The 19776-nt window shown below is 39.7% G+C and overlaps 1 protein-coding gene across 1 annotated transcript in view; it reads right to left on the minus strand.

The window, feature by feature from the left end:
• The window catches only part of LOC128690632 (dnaJ homolog subfamily C member 10), a 45477-nt gene extending 36826 nt beyond the window's left edge, over nucleotides 1-8651 (minus strand). Inside the window, exon 1 of the mRNA XM_053779360.2 lies at nucleotides 8493-8651. Within this exon, the coding sequence (XP_053635335.2) occupies nucleotides 8493-8651 (159 nt within the window). The remainder of the gene's footprint in view (nucleotides 1-8492) is intronic.
• Between the last annotated feature and the right edge of the window lie 11125 nt (nucleotides 8652-19776).

The following is a 19776-nucleotide window of genomic DNA, read 5'->3' on the forward strand; positions in this document are numbered from 1 at the left end:
CTATGATACTGTGAGACCCTACTGCTCTTCCTTAAAAAAAGTGGTAATCTATGATAGCCCAGTTCTATCCAAGGAACACTACACTTGTCATTGTTTGCTTTGCTTTGCTTAAGATTCATTGGTACTGTCTTGGCCTGGGTCTTTTCCAGATGGTGACCCGGCCTTGGCTCCCTGTCACGGGAGTGTCTTGAAAGGCATGTCAGCTGCATAGCAGCAGGTGATGTCAAGAAAGGGTAAAGGAAGTAATCACTCTGGAGCCACGCCCTAGCTTTAGGCTGCAGCCTGAGCACTGGGGAAGCTCAGCTTCATGATGATTGATTGAAAGTAAGCTTGTTAGTGGAGGGGTAGCGTTTTTGATGTTTCTAAATTTCGTTCTTGAGATGTGAACAAGTATGATCCTGGTATCGAAGTCTGCTTGATATTCTTCGATGTTTTCAAGCATTTCTCGACTTGGAATCCTTGTTCAGTAAGAGTGGATGTAGCATTGGCGGTGATGAGTTTATCGGCCTTGATATAGTCATTGCAGATAACAATGAAGGCGTCATTTAGCGAGAGAATTGCATTAAACTTGACCTGCAGGCTACCCCTGATGGCAGTCACAAGTGCTAGTTTGGTCGAGTCATTTACTGTCCCGCTGTTGGGTTTCATCTTCGCACGATTGGAGTAATTCATCTTGGTGGACCATAGATGAAATCAGTGTGCAGGGTAAAGGTTCCCCTCCCCAACAGGGAGAAAAAAATATTCCTCCTCTTCTATTTTCAAAATAGCATGTGACTGATAAAGGCAATTTATATTTTATTCCTTTTTTTTTTTTCAATGCAATGGCTGTATCCCACTGAGGCAGGGTGACCCATACAGAAAAACTAAAGCTTTTCTTTTTACATTTTTTAACACATCGGCCATTTCTCACCAAGGCAGGGTGATCCGAAAAGAATAAATACTTCCTTCATTACTCACTCTATCACAGTCTTGCCAGAGGGGTGCAGATACCACAGTTCAAAAACTGCACCACATCTCCACCCCTTCTTCAGAGTGCAGGCACTGTACTTCTCACCCTGAGGACTCAAGTCCAGCTAACCGGAATATACCAAAAATAACATACATGCTCTCCTCACTTAGTGACGTACTCGTTTACTGACCGCTCAGACTTATGACCAGCTCTCCAAACAGTATGCAAACCTAAGTAATGTATATTAGAGCTGATTTCTTCTATTCTGTTTGTCACAGTACAGTGGTACCTTGACTTACAAATTTAATTCATTCCGGGACTGAGCTCGTAACTCAACATGCTTGTATATCAAATCAATTTTCCTCATTAAAATTAATTGAAATGCCATTAATCCATTCCAGCCCCCAAAACACCACCCCAGTTTTTGTGTTATTGGTTTTTAAATAAGAAAAATGTATTTATAAACAAGAAATATTGTATACTCCACCCACCACCTTCAGTACTACTCCATCCACCACCATGTCTACTACATCCACCACCCTCTCTACTCGCCCACCCTTATCCTACCAGTTGTCTTGGAAGAGCATGTGGGATGGGACAAAGTACCTGACAGTCCTCTGGGTATAGAGTTGGATTTGACTTTAGATACGCCGCCAATTAGTAGCGGTGTATCTGAAGCTCGCTCGTAACTCGGATTTTGGCTTGCAACTCAAAGAAAAAAATTGACAAAGCGATGGCTCGTAATTCGGAAAACTCATAAGTGGGGCACTCGTAAGTCGAGGTACCACTGTATACAGTACACTACTGTATAAACATTTAAAAATATACTAGAAATGTTATAAAAGGTGCAAACTTGACATTAAAAAAATATCTAAAGATGGTTGACACAAACCCACTACCAATATACAGCACAACCTCGGTACTCGAATTTAATCAGTTCCAGAAGGCTGTTCAAGTGCTGATCTGTTCGAGTACCAAATGAATGTTTCCCAACCAATTTTCTTTTTTGTTGGCTGTTATCACTAATCTTCTTAGGCCCCATGGTGACTTATACAAATAAATATAAAATACACCAAAAAAATGCGAAGAAACACGAAATAGTTCACAGCGAAGTTCTGGCAGGCTGTGTTGGTTTGGTCGAGTGCCAAGCGATTTTTCCCAAATAAAGCATTCTAATACAGGGAGGTATTGTGGGCGAAGGGCTTGGGCTTCCAGCAAGCGTGCATGAGCGTGTTAGATAGGAGTGAATGGAGACGAATAATATTTGGGACCTGACAAGCTGTTGGAGTGTGAGCAGGATAATATTTAGTGAAGGGATTCAGGGAAACCGGTTATTTTTATATAGCCGGACTTGAGTCCTGGAAATGGGAAGTACAATGCCTGCACTTTAAAGGAGGGGTTTGGAATATTGGCAGTTTGGAGGGACATGTTGTGTATCTTTATACATATATGCTTCTAAACTGTTGTGTTCTGCGCACCTCTGCAAAAACAGTGATTATGTGCGAGTGAGGTGAAAGTGTTGAATGATGATGAAAGTATTTTCTTTTTGGAGATTTTCTTTCTTTTTCTGTCACCCTGCTTTGTTGGGAGATGGCCAACTTGTTAAAAAAAAAAAAATTACATTATTTTTGTACCACAAAAAGAAACAAAAATTTAATTTTAAAATTTTGAATTTAAGTGGCTCACTCTTTGCTTACAGTAAGCAATGACATATTTTATTAGTCTCTGCTCCAGAAGTCAATCATGTATAACCAGCTGAAGTGTCAGCTGAAGTGTCTGTACTGATCGCTACTAGGTCACTCTCCCCGAGCCGTGAGCTTTATCATACCTCTGCTTAAAGCTATGTATGTGTGTGTCTCTAGGAGTATGTGAAAACTCCTAATGATGAGGTAGTGATAATGCAACTATTTGTAAGCATGTGCAACATTAATGTTTTAAAAGTGATGGCTGGCACTGGCCATTTTTTCATTAATACCGAAACCATAAAAACTTCTAATACCCACCGATACTGATAACGATACCTTGGCCTATCCCTACTATATACTAAGACTGAAGAAGTCACTCATGGTAAAACATCACCATAAGTGACTTCTGAACTATACCCAAGTGTCTATACTCACAACAGTCTTAACCCGTAAACGGTCCAAATGTATATGTACGTAGTGCCCCAACTTTTTTGAGAAAAAAAACATTGCTGTTTTTTAATAGGAAAAAAGAGCATATGGTACCCAGGCATCCCCAATTATTTTAATATGGCACGCAGTGAGTGCTCACACCCATTCTCTCATGTCTAGGCGACTCAGGCTTATCATGGCAATGTATAATGTATGACACATAAAACGTATACAGGTCTCCCTCAACATTCACGAGGGTTAGGGGATCAAGAGCCTCGCAAATGTTGAAAAATCGTGAATGTTTGGTGCCCCAATATATTGTAGGGAAATATAATACAATACTGCTTCCTTAACTTGTTGAACCATGAACAATCATAAAATACATGAAAACGTCGTAAATTGTACTAAATACATATATTATGCCTTAATAACATGTATGTTATTAAATACCACTGCCTCCACCACTGCGAGTCCCTACTACCCTCCCTCTGACCCCCCACAACTGGCAGCCAGCCCTCCCACCACTGTGAGGCGAGTGTTTTGTTTGTTCATTATTTGCTATTAAACTACAGTATAAATAATGTCAACCCATTTATGACTGCATATTGGAATGGCTATTCGGACAGGTATTGGAAGGTGACATCATGTGTTTACTCTTGAACACAGCAGTCACACTCAATCTACAAGCACCAAATACAATGAATTATTGTGAAATGTTTGGAAGAGCACGGAGACTAATACTCACTCCAGCATAAACAAAGCCACACTGACGATGCGTCAACCACTTCCTCCACCACTGCTTCAGCCCTCGTATTTTTGTACAATTTCCTTCTTCAATTCTATCGTATTTATTATTATTATTATTATTATTATTATTATTATTATTATTATTATTATTATTATTATTATCAGTAGCAGAAATGTTTGATTCTTTGCTGTGTTCAAGAGTAAACACATGATGTCACCTTCCAATACCTGTCCGAATAGCCATTCTAATATGCAGTCATGGATAGGTTTACATTATTTATACTGTAGTTTAATAGCAAATAATGAACAAACAAAACACTCACCACACAGTGGTGGGAGGGCTGGCTGCCAGTTGCAGGGGTCGGAGGGAGGGTAGCAAGGACTCGTCGCGGTAAACTTAAATATGATTTGGCGGCTGGGAATTTGGCGGTTGGGAATTCGCGAATGTGTGAAGCCCGCGAAAGTTGAAAACGCGAATGTTGAGGGAGACCTCTATATACGTTTGGGGCACTAGCGGTAAAAATGTATATATACGTTTGGACCGTTTACGGGTTAATGTACATTTATATTTTCTTGACAACACTTAAATTTTCACCTAAAATTGTTAATACAGTAGGACCCCCATATCCTCAGGTTCTATTTCCGCAGTTTCAGTTATCCATGGTTTACCATGGCCCAAAAATAACCCTTAATTTTGCTTACTAATGATCACAAAGCACCAAAGTAGTGATGATGGCAGTTCTTCAAAACCTAAGAAAAGCCATCAGTGAAAAAGTGATAATTCTTGACTTATTGTGCATAATATATCAACTAAACTATATCATAGGTATGCATATAAACGAAAAAAAACATATAAGGGGTTTGCTACTATCCGTGGTTTCAGGTATCCACAGAAGATCTTGGACTGTATCCCCCTCCAGATATGGGGGTTCTACTGTATTTGTATTAAAATACTTTTGTTCCTTTCATTAATTTATTCAATTACAATTAACACCAGATGACTGATGACTGCCAGATGACTGTGAAACAGAAACCTGTAACTGTTTTACATGATGGTAGGATTGCTGGTGTCTCTTTCTGTCTCATAAACACGCTAGATAACAGGGATATCTTGCTACTCCTACTTACACTTTGGTCACACTTCACAGACACGCACATGAATATATATACACATACATCTAGGTTTTTCTCCTTTTTCTAAATAGCTCTTGTTCTTCTTTATTTCTTCTATTGTCCATGGGGAAGTGGAAAAGAATCTTTCCTCCGTAAGCCATGCATGTCGTATGAGGTGACTAAAATGCCGGGAGCAATGGGCTAGTAACCCCTTCTCCTGTAAACATTTACTAAAAAAGAGAAGAAGAAAAACTTTATAAAACTGGGATGCTTGAATGTGCGTGGATGTAGTGCGGATGACAAGAAACAGATGATTGCTGATATTATGAATGAAAAGAAGTTGGATGTCCTGGCCCTAAGCGAAACAAAGCTGAAGGGGGTAGGGGAGTTTCGGTGGGGGTAAATAAATGGGATTAAATCTGGAGTATCTGAGAGAATTAGAGCTAAGGAAGGGGTAGCAATAATGTTGAAGGATCAGTTATGGAAGGAGAAAAGAGAATATGAATGTGTAAATTCAAGGATTATGTGGATTAAAGTAAAGGTTGGATGCGAAAAGTGGGTCATAATAAGCGTGTATGCACCTGGAGAAGAGAGGAATGTAGAGGAGAGAGAGATTTTGGGAGATGTTAAGTGAATGTATAGGAACCTTTGAACCAAGTGAGAGAATAATTGTGGTAGGGGGCCTGAATGCTAAAGTAGGAGAAACTTTTAGAGAGGGTGCGGTAGGTAAGTTTGGGGTGTCAGGTGTAAATGATAATGGGAGCCCTTTGATTGAACTTTGTATAGAAAGGGGTTTACTTATAGGTAATACATATTTTAAGAAAAAGAGGATAAATAAGTATACAAGATATGATGTAGGGCAAAATGACAGTAGTTTGTTGGATTATGTATTAGTAGATAAAAGACTGTTGAATAGACTTCAGGATGTACATGTTTATAGAAGGGCCACAGATATATCAGATCACTTTTTAGTTGTAACTACACTGAGAGTAAAAGGTAGATGGCATACAAGGAGAATAGAAGCATCAGGGAAGAGAGAGGTGAAGGTTTATAAACTAAAAGAGGAGGCAGTTAAGGTAAGATATAAACAGCTATTGGAGGATAGATGGGCTAACGAGAGCATAGGCAATGGGGTCGAAGAGGTATGAGGTAGGCTTAAAAATGTAGTGTTAGAGTGTTCAGCAGAAGTTTGTGGTTACAGGAAAGTGGGTGCGGGAGGGAAGAGGAGTGATTGGTGGAATGATGATGTAAAGAGAGTAGTAAGGGAGAAAAAGTTAGCATATGAGAAGTTTTTACAAAGTATTAGTAATGCAAGGAGGGAAGAGTATATGGAGAAAAAGAGAGAGGTTAAGAGAGTGGTGAAGCAATGTAAAAAGAGAGCAAATGAGAGAGTGGGTGAGATGTTATCAACAAATTTTGTTGAAAATAAGAAAAAGTTTTGGAGTGAGATTAACAAGTTAAGAAAGCCTAGGGAACAAATGGATTTGTCAGTTAAAAATAGGAGAGGAGAGTTATTAAATGGAGAGTTAGAGGTATTGGGAAGATGGAGGGAATATTTTGAGGAATTGTTAAATGTTGATGAAGATAGGGAAGCTGTGATTTCATGTACAGGTCAAGGAGGAATAACATCTTGTAGGAGTGAGGAAGAGTCAGTTGTGAGTGTGGGGGAAGTTAGTGAGGCAGTAGGTAAAATGAAAGGGAGTAAGGCAGCTGGGATTGATGGGATAAAGATAGAAATGTTAAAAGCAGGTGGGGATATAGTTTTGGAGTGGTTGGTGCAATTATTTAATAAATGTATGGAAGAGGGTAAGGTACCTAGGGATTGGCAGAGAGCATGCATAGTTCCTTTGTATAAAGGCAAAGGGGACAAAAGAGAGTGCAAAAATTATAGGGGGATAAGTCTGTTGAGAATACCTGGTAAAGTGTATGGTAGAGTTATTATTGAAAGAATAAAGAGTAAGATGGAGAATAGGATAGCAGATGAACAAGGAGGCTTTAGGAAAGGTAGGGGGTGTGTGGACCAGGTGTTTACAGTTAAACATATAAGTGAACAGTATTTAGATAAGGCTAAAGAGGTTTTTGTGGCATTTATGGATTTGGAAAAGGCATATGACAGGGTGGAAAGGGGGGCAATGTGGCAGATGTTGCAGGTGTATGATATAGGAGGTAGGTTACTGAAAGCAGTGAAGAGTTTTTACGAGGACAGTGAATACAGGAAAGAGTAAGGTTATGAGGATAACAAAAAGATTAGGTGATGAAAAATTGGATATCAGATTGGAGGGAGAGAGTATGGAGGAGGTGAATGTATTCAGATATTTGGGAGTGACTCACGAAATCGTAATGACACGAGTCATGTTGACGGCAGTGAGGGGACTTGAGCTAGAGTTCGTCACGGCCACGCTAGCTGGAGATTCGTCTGTAAAAACTTGCATTTGTGGTCACAGTGGTGCCTATGCTAACCTTCCTATGGTGTAGAAATATACCTAGTTGGACGAATATTATTGTGGCTAGTTGGTCCAGTGGCTAATGCGACGGTCTGGAGTTTTGAGACTCTCTGACCGCGGGTTCAAATCCCACCTGTGGCATGGTTTATTTGGGAGTGGACGTGTCAGCGGATGGATCTATGAAAGATGAGGTGAATCAGAATTGACGAGGGGAAAAGGGTGAGCAGTGCACTTAGGAGTCTATGGAGACAAAGAACTTTGTCCTTGGAGGCAAAGAGGGGAATGTATGAGAGTATAGTTTTACCAACGCTCTTATATGGGTGTGAAGCATGGGTGATGAATGTTGCAGCGAGGAGAAGGCTGGAGGCAGTGGAGATGTCATGTCTGAGGGCAATGTGTGGTGTGAATATAATGCAGAGAATTCGTAGTTTGGAAGTTAGGAGGAGGTGTAGGATTGCCAAAACTGTTGTCCAGAGGGCTGAGGAAGGGTTGTTGAGGTGGTTCGGACATGTAGAGAGAATGGAGCGAAACAGAATGACTTCAAGAGTGTATCAGTCTGTAGTGGAAGGAAGGCGGGGTAGGGGTTGGCCTAGGAAAGGTTGGAGGGAGGGAGTAAAGGAGGTTTTGTGTGCAAGGGGCTTGGACTTCCAGCGGGCATGCATGAGCGTGTTTGATAGGAGTGAATGGAAACAAATGGTTTTTAATACTTGACGTGCTGTTGGAGTGTGAGCAAAGTAACATTTATGAAGGGATTCAGGGAAACCGGCAGGCCGGACTTGAGTCCTGGAGATGGGAAGTACAGTGCCTGCACTCTGAATGAGGGGAGTTAATGTTGCAGTTTAAAAACTGTAGTGTAAAACACCCTTCTGGCAAGACAGTGATGGAGTGAATGATGGTAAAAGTTTTTCTTTTTCGGGCCACCCTGCCTTGGTGGGAGTCGGCCGGTGTGCTAATAAAAAAAAATAATAAATTAACACCAGCAAGCTTTTTACATTAAATACTGAAGAATGCTTGCTACTACAAACAAAACCAGTTACACTATCTGGCCTCCGGAAGTTAGGTTACTCCTAACTCTCTGCAAAATATACTGTTATGCAGTACATGTTATTTCTGAGAGTCACTTACCCCAGGATAGGAGAGGAGTGTTGGATAGGAGTGTATGCCTTGGGAAGAACACAGGTGGTAGTCATCATCACAATTCACTGCTCCTATTCTAACCACTCCTTCTAGTTCCCTGGCAACCTCTCGCCACACTGGAGCCAATGTGTGGCAGTGGGAACACATTGGGTTGGAAATATAAACACAAATGCAGTATAATGTGATCCTTTATTGACAACGTTTCACCCACGCAGTGGGCTTTTTCAAGTCACACACGGATCTACCTGGGGTTGGAAGGTACGGGAGTATTTATAGTTCAGAACGTTGAGGTCAGGTGAAGATTGCTGCATCAGATGATCTACCGGGTGGGGTTGTAGAGTCTTGGGTAGCTAGGCGGGGATATTGGACAAGTTGTGAGTAGACCTTCTGCAGTGTTCTATGTTCTTATGTGGGATAGCGATGAAGAAGTTTCTTGGCGAGTGGTTCAGCTATGTTATAGAAGCCATTGTTCTGGTTGAAATTGTTGGTTATAGAGATAAACGATGATTCCAGGATTCTTCTGTATTGAGTGTTGTCTTCTGTGGCTATAAGTCTTGAGTTTCTGTAGTTAATTAAATGGTTGTGTGAATTGCGATGTTGTACACAGGCATTCCTTGTATCGTCAGTCCTGCTTGCATATTGGTGTTCTGAAATACGTGTTTGGAGGTCTCTTGATGTTTCGCCCACGTATAATTTGTTGCAGTCATTACAAGGGATTATGTATACCCCTGCAGAGGATGGAGGCTTGTCCTGTCTACTACTGGTGATGTCCTTGATGGTCGTGGTTGTGGAGGTAGATACTTGGAATGATGTTTTGGCAAAGATGTTGGAAACATGTTTGGCAATGGAGTTGGTGGGAAGGACTATGTATCTCTTCTCGGCAGTGTCTTCTCTGGGTGTGTTGAAGATGTTTAATGCTCGCCGTCTGCAGTCTCTGATGAAGTGACGAGGATAGTGGAGTTTGGAAAATACTTGTTCAATTATAGTGCATTCTTCCTCAAGGAACTCGTTGCTGCAGATTCTGAGTGCACGCAGGAAGAAGCCTATAATTACACCACGTTTGGTTTTGGTGTCGTGGTGAGAGTAGAAGTGGAGAAGATCGTTTTGGTTGGTGGGTTTTCGATAGACTTTAAAACGAAGTTCGTGGTCAGCTTTGCAGAGTAGAACATCAAGAAAAGGAAGAGTGTTGTCGACTTCTTCTTCAAGTGTGAATTGGATTGAAGGCTCGACCTGGTTGAGCTTGTCTTGGAGAGCTTGAACGTTGAAGCGTTTAGGAGTTATGAGGAGAATGTCGTCAACATAACGGAGCCAGGTGACAGACGAAGGAATAATGGTGGAGAAACGTTCGGCTTCTAGATGTTCCATGTATAGGTTCGCCAGGACTGCACTGAGTGGCGAACCCATGGGTAGTCCAAAAGTCTGCTGAAAGAGGTGATTTTCGAAAGAGAAACACGTAAAGCCAACACATAGTTCAACAAGGTCGATGAAATCGCTGGCTGGAATGGGAAGATCATGTGAATCGTCAATTTTCCTGCGCAAGAGATCGATGGCTTGTTTAGTAGGTACTTTAGTGAATAGGGAAGTCACGTCAAGGCTGGAAAGTTTCTTGTTCCTGATGTTGATGTTGCGAATGCGATTGAGAAGATCACCTGAGTGTTTGAGATGTGCTGGACTGATAGTGCCCAAGAGGAACAAAATGCTTAATCTACTTAATGACCCAGATACCTACAAACCTCTCACAACTAACCAAGTGGACAACCTCACTAAAACTTTTCTTCAAAGGACTCGCCGCATTCTGAGGGGCTCAGAACAAGGGAAGAAACTTCTGCACACCATGCCCAGCAACCCCAGACCTGCCAGAATGTACGGCCTGCCAAAGACTCACAAGCCTGGTATCCCACTGAGGCCCATATCCTCGGGAATAGGCAGTGCTCCCCACCAGCTCTCAGGAATTCTCGCCAAACACCTCTCTAAACTCTTGGGCACTATCAGTCCAGCACATCTCAAACACTCAGGTGATCTTCTCAATCGCATTCGCAACATCAACATCAGGAACAAGAAACTTTCCAGCCTTGACGTGACTTCCCTATTCACTAAAGTACCTACTAAACAAGCCATCGATCTCTTGCGCAGGAAAATTGACGATTCACATGATCTTCCCATTCCAGCCAGCGATTTCATCGACCTTGTTGAACTATGTGTTGGCTTTACGTGTTTCTCTTTCGAAAATCACCTCTTTCAGCAGACTTTTGGACTACCCATGGGTTCGCCACTCAGTGCAGTCCTGGCGAACCTATACATGGAACATCTAGAAGCCGAACGTTTCTCCACCATTATTCCTTCGTCTGTCACCTGGCTCCGTTATGTTGACGACATTCTCCTCATAACTCCTAAACGCTTCAACGTTCAAGCTCTCCAAGACAAGCTCAACCAGGTCGAGCCTTCAATCCAATTCACACTTGAAGAAGAAGTCGACAACACTCTTCCTTTTCTTGATGTTCTACTCTGCAAAGCTGACCACGAACTTCGTTTTAAAGTCTATCGAAAACCCACCAACCAAAACGATCTTCTCCACTTCTACTCTCACCACGACACCAAAACCAAACGTGGTGTAATTATAGGCTTCTTCCTGCGTGCACTCAGAATCTGCAGCAACGAGTTCCTTGAGGAAGAATGCACTATAATTGAACAAGTATTTTCCAAACTCCACTATCCTCGTCACTTCATCAGAGACTGCAGACGGCGAGCATTAAACATCTTCAACACACCCAGAGAAGACACTGCCGAGAAGAGATACATAGTCCTTCCCACCAACTCCATTGCCAAACATGTTTCCAACATCTTTGCCAAAACATCATTCCAAGTATCTACCTCCACAACCACGACCATCAAGGACATCACCAGTAGTAGACAGGACAAGCCTCCATCCTCTGCAGGGGTATACATAATCCCTTGTAATGACTGCAACAAATTATACGTGGGCGAAACATCAAGAGACCTCCAAACACGTATTTCAGAACACCAATATGCAAGCAGGACTGACGATACAAGGAATGCCTGTGTACAACATCGCAATTCACACAACCATTTAATTAACTACAGAAACTCAAGACTTATAGCCACAGAAGACAACACTCAATACAGAAGAATCCTGGAATCATCGTTTATCTCTATAACCAACAATTTCAACCAGAACAATGGCTTCTATAACATAGCTGAACCACTCGCCAAGAAACTTCTTCATCGCTATCCCACATAAGAACATAGAACACTGCAGAAGGTCTACTCACAACTTGTCCAATATCCCCGCCTAGCTACCCAAGACTCTACAACCCCACCCGGTAGATCATCTGATGCAGCAATCTTCACCTGACCTCAACGTTCTGAACTATAAATACTCCCGTACCTTCCAACCCCAGGTAGATCCGTGTGTGACTTGAAAAAGCCCACTGCGTGGGTGAAACGTTGTCAATAAAGGATCACATTATACTGCATTTGTGTTTATATTTCCAGTAGTAGTAGTACGCAGTAGTAGTAGTAGTACGCAGTAGTAGTAGTAGTACGCAGTAGTAGTAGTAGTACGCAGTAGTAGTAGCAGTATGCAGTAGTAGTAGTAGTATGCAGTAGTAGTAGTAGTACGCAGTAGTAGTAGTAGTAGTAGTAGTACACAGTAGTAGTAGTAGTAGTAGTGGTAGTATGCAGTAGTAGTAGTAGTAATAGTGGAGTCAGTCAAAGACTAACAAAGAGGAGCACTGCAAGAGAGCTAGAGACCCACAAAGGGTAGGAACAAGAACACAGAGAGGAGGAAATAATAATGATGGACCAAATACCCAAGGCAGAAGAAAGAAAACCCAAAGGAGAGAGAGGAAAGAGGAAAGGGGAAGAGGGAGAAGGGGGGAAAAAAGAATCAGGTAAAGTCATGGGTGTTCTGAAGTTTGGAGCATTTTACAATGTGATGGAAAAGGAAGGCATCTACAGAGACAAAGTCACGACTAAGATTCATACAAAGAAAATTGTGTATAAGGGAGGGTTCAACCAGACGGTGACTGTGAAAGTTAGATGTAGGGTAGACAGTTTTAGCAGAAGGCCAGTCAATAGGATGATTGTATCTTTGACATGACAGACACCAACAATGCTGTTTCCTGTCATGTCAGAGATCACAAACATCCTATTGACTGGTCTTCTGTCTACCCTACATCTAATTTTCACAGTTGTCATCTGGTTGAATCCTCCCTCATACACAACTTTCTCTGTATGAATCTTAGTTCTGGCTTTGTCTCTGTAAATGCCTTCCTTTCCCATTACATTGTAAAATGCTCCAAACTTCAGAACACCATGACTTAACCTGATTCTTTTTTCCCCCCTTCTCCCTCTTCCCCTTTCCTCTTCTCCCTCTTCCCCTTTCTCATACCTCTTCAACCTCTTTGCCTATACTCTCACTAGCCCATCTTTCTACCAATAGTTGTTTATGTCTTACCCTAACTCTCTTCTCCTTTAGTTTATAAATCTCTCTCTTACTTAGTAAGTAAGTTTATTCAGGTACAGTATACACAAACACAGTTACATAGATTATCATACGTGGCAACATATGTGTAGATAACCTAGGATAACTCAAAAAATCAGACAAAGTGACTTATTTCCATTGATGCCATTCTCTTGTTTCCCATCTAACTTTCATTCTCACTGTTGTTACAACTAAAAAATTATCTGATATATCTGTGGCCCCTCCATAAACATGCACATCCTGAAGTTTACCCATCAGTTTTTTATCTACCAATACAAAATCTAATAAACTACTGTCATTTTGACCTATATCATATCTTGAATACACATTTATCCTAATTTTTCTTAAAATATGTATTACATATTACCAAACCCCTTTCTATACAACATTCAATCCAAGGCCGCCCTTCATTATCATTTGCACCTAGCACCCCAAACTCACCTATCACACCCTCTATAACCATTACACCCACTTTAGCATTCATATTATACAAGCTATTTTGAGTCCAAAATCAAAATGCTTTTTAAGCTCTCTTATTTTGATAAATTAGACACATGTGCAACTCTTGGGTATCTTTATTGAGGAAACGTTTCGCCACACAGTGGCTTCATCAGTCCGTACAAAGGAGAATCTTGAAGAACAGGAGGAGAATGAGGTAATCAGTCCCTCAACCTTGAGTCGATGTGGTCAGTCCATCAATCTTGAATAGAGTACGTACTCTATTCAAGATTGATGGACTGACCACATCGACTCAAGGTTGAGGAACTGATTACCTCATTCTCCTCCTGTTCTTCAAGATTCTCCTTTGTACGGACTGATGAAGCCACTGTGTGGCGAAACGTTTCCTCAATAAAGATACCCAAGAGTTGCACATGTGTCTAATTTATCAACATGTCGGTTCTCTGAACCATTCATCTACAAACTCTCTTATTTTGTTGAATACAGTGGACCCCCGGTTAATGATATTTTTTCAATCCAGAAGTATGTTCAGGTGCCAGTACTGACCGAATTTGTTCCCATAAGGAATATTGTGAAGTAGATTAGTCCATTTCAGACCCCCAAACATACACGTACAAATGCACTTACATAAATACACTTACATAATTGGTCGCATTCGGAGGTGATCGTTATGCGGGGGTCCACTGTATTTACTTTTGAAAAATCAAGTTATATTACAACATGCTCACAGCAGGCCAGAGGCAGAAAGACAATCAATCAAATGCCTGGCTCTAATGTTCAAATTAAATTTCCACTAGTGCAACAATGGACTGCAATGAGGGGCCCCTTTAAATGTTGTTCCCTTCTGGGCCTTTGGATCTCTAAATCCACTACTGTCAACTCATTAGACACCCCTAGGTAGATGACCAATCTTGCACCCATTAAAATATAAACAAGGCCTGGGAGCAAGCTATGTAATTATCTGTGATGCAAGATAATAAAGTTACTCATAAGGAAGTGGAAAAAGAATCTTTCCTCTGTAGGCCATGTGTGTTGTAAGTGGTGACTAAAATGCCAGGAGCAAGTGGCTAGTAACTACTCCTGTATAAATTACTAAATCTTCTTTCAATAAACTAGCCATATCCCACTGAGGCAGGGTGGCCCAAAAAGAAAAAGAAAAGTTTCTCTTTTTTAACTTTAGTAATGTATACAGGAGAAGGGGTTACTAGCCCCTTGCTCCCGGCATGTTAGTCGCTTCTTACAACATGCATGGTTATGGAGGAAGAATTCTGTTCCACTTCCCCATGGAGGAAATAAACAAGAACAAGAAATAGTAAAATAGAAAACCCAGAGATATGTATGTATGTATGTATGTATGTATGTATGTATGTATGTATGTATGTATGTATATATTTGTGTGTGTGTATATATATATATATATATATATATATATATATATATATATATATATATATATATATATATATATATATATATATATATATATATATATATATATATATATATATATATATATATATATATATATATATATATATATATATATATATATATATATATATATATATATATATATATATATATATATATATATATATAATATATATTATATATATATATATATATATATAATATATATATAATATATATATATATATATATATATATAATATATATATAATATATATATATATATTATATATATATATATATGTATATATATATATATATTTAAATGTATATATTTATGTAATACAGTGGACCCCCGCTTAACGATATTTTTTCACTCCAGAAGTATGTTCAGGTGCCAGTACTGACCGAATTTGTTCCCATAAGAAATATTGTGAAGTAGATTAGTCCATTTCAGACCCCCAAACATACACGTACAAACGCACTTACATAATTGGTCGCATTTGGAGGTAATCGTTATGCGGGGGTCCACTGTATATATATATATATATACATATACAGGAAGGCCCCGCTTTACGGCGTTTCACTTTACGGCGTTCCGCTAATACGGACGTTTCAAATTATGACCAAAACTCACTATACGGCTCCCCCCACCTGACTTTCTAATACGGTCACCGTGCCCCACCCTGTTTGTTTACATTCTCCATGAGCTCAGTAAGCACTAAGTCTCTCCATTTTGTCTGGAAACTCCAAAATTTCAAATGTTTTTAAAAGTTATTTCATATTTTATATATACTCTGATAATTATACTTATGTATACCTGTACCTAAATAAACTTACATACATCGAGTCATTTAAATGTCGTATATTACGTTAATATACACATTTTCATTAATCCATCCATGATATTTTTTTCAAAATTATATAATAAACACGATGCATAACATATAAATAAGATAAATACACCCCACAGTAGAATAAATAAACATAAATGTGAGATGTGAGCAGACGACTTGCACAAGTGGTGATAATAACAATACTCGCCGAGTCTCATTAAATGTCGTATATTACGGTAATATACACATTTTCATTAATCCATCCATGATATTTTTTTCAAAATTATATAATAAACACGATGCATAACATATAAATAAGATAAATACACCCCACAGTAGAATAAATAAACATAAATGTGAGATGTGGTAGCAGACGACTTGCACAAGTGGTGATAATAACAATACTCACCGAGTCTCATTAAATGTCGTATATTGCGGTAATATACACATTTTCATTAATCCAGCCATGATATTTTTTTCAAAATTATATAATAAACACGATACATAACATAAAAAGATGATAAATACACCCCACAATAGAATAAATAAACATAAATATAAGATGTGGGAGCCTGGTTTGTTTACATAACTCTGCGCCTGTTACCTCTCATGTACTCATTCTTTCTCTCTCTCATTTATTCGTTTTATCTCATTTACTTACTCCTGACCCTACATTAAGACTACAAATATTTTAAGGTAAGTAATGAGTGAACTGTATATACATTTTATCGCTCTGGGATGCTTAAATATCATAGAATAGTATGTGTGGGTGGGGTGGCCTGGCGAGGTAGCCTGGCTATTACAATACATACCACACTTGATTTCTTACAATAAATACTACTTGTCTCACCCTAGATTAAGACTATAAATATTTTAAGGTAAGTAATGAGTGCACTATGTGTGTATTGTACCTTTTTATTGTTTTTTGATGCCTGGTTCTATTGCTAACTTAATATATGTTAGTGTAAACTTGTTATCTAGTGTTTGTATGCATTTATAAGTGGAAAAAAAGGGTGTTCCACTTTACGGCGATTTCCGCTTTACGGCGGTAGCCTGGAACCTAACCTGCCGTATAAGTGGGGCCCTCCTGTATATACATATAAAAAGAATAAGAAGAAGAAAATTGTCAAAGTGAGAAGTCTGAATGAGCGTGGATGTTGTGCAAATGATAAGAAAGAGATGATTGTGGATGTTATGAATGAGAAGAAGCTGGATGTCCTGGCTTTAAGTGAAACAAAGCTGAAGGGGGTGGGAGAGTTGCAATGGAGAGGAATAAATGGGATTAGGTCAGGGGTTTCAAATAGAGTTAGAGCTAAAGAAGGAGTAGCAATAATGTTGAAGGATAAGCTATGGCAGGAAAAGAGGGACTATAAATGTATTAATTCAAGGATTATGTGGAGTAAAATAAAGATTGGATGTGAAAAGTGGGTTATAGTAAGCGTGTATGCACATGGAGAAGAAAGAAGTGTAGAGCAGAGAGAGAGATTTTGGGAAATGTTGAGTGAATGCGTGGGGAGCTTTGAATCAAGTGTGAGAGTAATGGTGGTTGGGTATTTCAATGCTAAAGTGGGTAAAAATGTTATGGAGGGAGTAGTAGGTAAATTTGGAGTGCCAGGGGTAAATGTAAATGGGGAGCCTTTAATTGAGCTATGTGTAGAAAGAGATTTGGTAATAAGTAATACATATTTTATGTATTATAAATAAATATACAAGGTATGATGTAGCACGTAATGAAAGTAGTTTGTTAGATTATGTATTGGTGAATAAAAGGTTGATGGGTAGGCTCCAGGATGTACATGTTTATAGAGGGGCAACTGATATATTGGATCATTATTTAGTTGTAGCTACAGTTAGAGTAAGAGGTAGATGGGAAAAGAGGAAAGTGGCAACAACAAGTAAGAGGGAGGTGAAAGTGTATAAACTAAGGGAGGAGGAAGTTCGGGGGAGATATAAGCGACTGTTGGCAGAAAGGTGGGCATGTGCAAATATGAGTAGTAGGGGGGTTGAAGAGGGTTGGAATAGTTTTAAAAATGCAGTATTAGAATGTGGGGCAGAAGTTTGTGGTTATAGGAGGGTGGGGGCAGGTGGAAAGAGGAGTGATTGGTGGAATGATGAAGTAAAGGGTGTGATAAAAGAGAAAAAGTTAGCTTATGAGAGGTTTTTACAAAGCAGAAGTGTTATAAGAAAAGCAGAGTATATGGACAGTAAAAGAAAGGTGAAGAGAGTGGTGAGAGAGTGCAAAACGAGAGCAGATGATAGAGTGGGAGAGGCACTGTCAAGAAATTTTAATGAAAATAAGAAAAAATTTTGGAGTGAGTTAAACAAGTTAAGAAAGCCTAGGGAAAGTATGGATTTGTCAGTTAAAAACAGAGTAGGGGAGTTAGTAGATGGGGAGAGGGAGGTATTAGGTAGATGGCGAGAATATTTTGAGGAACTTTTAAATGTTGAGGAAGAAAGGGAGGCGGTAATTTCATGTACTGGTCAGGGAGGTATACCATCTTTTAGGAGTGAAGAAGAGCAGAATGTAAGTGTGGGGAAGGTACGCGAGGCATTATGTAGAATGAAAGGGGGTAAAGCAGCTGGAACTGATGGGATCATGACAGAAATGTTAAAAACAGGGGGGGATATAGTGTTGGAGTGGTTGGTACTTTTGTTTAATAAATGTATGAAAGAGGGGAAGGTACCTAGGGATTGGCGGAGAGCATGTATAGTCCCTTTATATAAAGGGAAGGGGGACAAAAGAGATTGTAAAAATTATAGAGGAATAAGTTTATTGAGTATACCAGGAAAAGTGTACGGTAGGGTTATAATTGAAAGAATTAGAGGTAAGACAGAATGTAGAATTGCGGACGAGCAAGGAGGTTTCAGAGTGGTTAGGGGATGTGTAGATCAAGTGTTTACATTGAAGCATATATGTGAACAGTATTTAGATAAAGGTAGGGAAGTTTTTATTGCATTTATGGATTTAGAAAAGGCATATGATAGAGTGGATAGAGGAGCAATGTGGCAGATGTTGCAAGTATATGGAATAGGTGGTAAGTTACTAAATGCTGTAAAGAGCTTTTATGAGGATAGTGAGGCTCAGGTTAGTATGTGTAGAAGAGAGGGAGAATACTTCCCAGTAAAAGTAGGTGTTAGACAGGGATGTGTAATGTCACCATGGTTGTTTAATATATTTATAGATGGGGTTGTAAAAGAAGTAAATGCTAGGGTGTTCGGGAGAGGGGTGGGATTAAATTATGGGAAATCAAATTCAAAATGGGAATTGACACAGTTACTTTTTGCTGATGATACTGTGCTTATGGGAGATTCTAAAGAAAAATTGCAAAGGTTAGTGGATGAGTTTGAGAATGTGTGTAAAGGTAGAAAGTTGAAAGTGAACATAGAAAAGAGTAAGGTGATGAGGGTATCAAATGATTTAGATAAAGAAAAATTGGATATCAAATTGGGGAGGAGGAGTATGGAAGAAGTGAATGTTTTCAGATACTTGGGAGTTGACGTGTCGGCGGATGGATTTATGAAGGATGAGGTTAATCATAGAACTGATGAGGGAAAAAAGGTGAGTGGTGCATTGAGGTATATGTGGAGTCAAAAAACGTTATCTATGGAGGCAAAGAAGGGAATGTATGAAAGTATAGTAGTACCAACACTCTTATATGGATGTGAAGCTTGGGTGGTAAATGCAGCAGCGAGGAGACGGTTGGAGGCAGTGGAGATGTCCTGTCTAAGGGCAATGTGTGGTGTACATATTATGCAGAAAATTCGGAGTGTGGAAATTAGGAGAAGGTGTGGAGTTAATAAAAGCATTAGTCAGAAGGCAGAAGAGGGGTTGTTGAGGTGGTTTGGTCATTTAGAGAGAATGGATCAAAGTAGAATGACATGGAAAGCATATAAATCTATAGGGGAAGGAAAGAGGGGTAGGGGTCGTCCTCGAAAGGGTTGGAAAGAGGGGGTAAAGGAGGTTTTGTGGGTGAGGGGCTTGGACTTCCAGCAAGCGTGCATGAGCGTTTTAGATAGGAGTGAATGGAGACGAATGATACTTGGGAACCTGACGATCTGTTGG

Source organism: Cherax quadricarinatus, chromosome 29 (assembly GCF_038502225.1).
Source record: "Cherax quadricarinatus isolate ZL_2023a chromosome 29, ASM3850222v1, whole genome shotgun sequence".
NCBI classification, from domain to species: Eukaryota; Metazoa; Arthropoda; class Malacostraca; order Decapoda; family Parastacidae; genus Cherax; species Cherax quadricarinatus.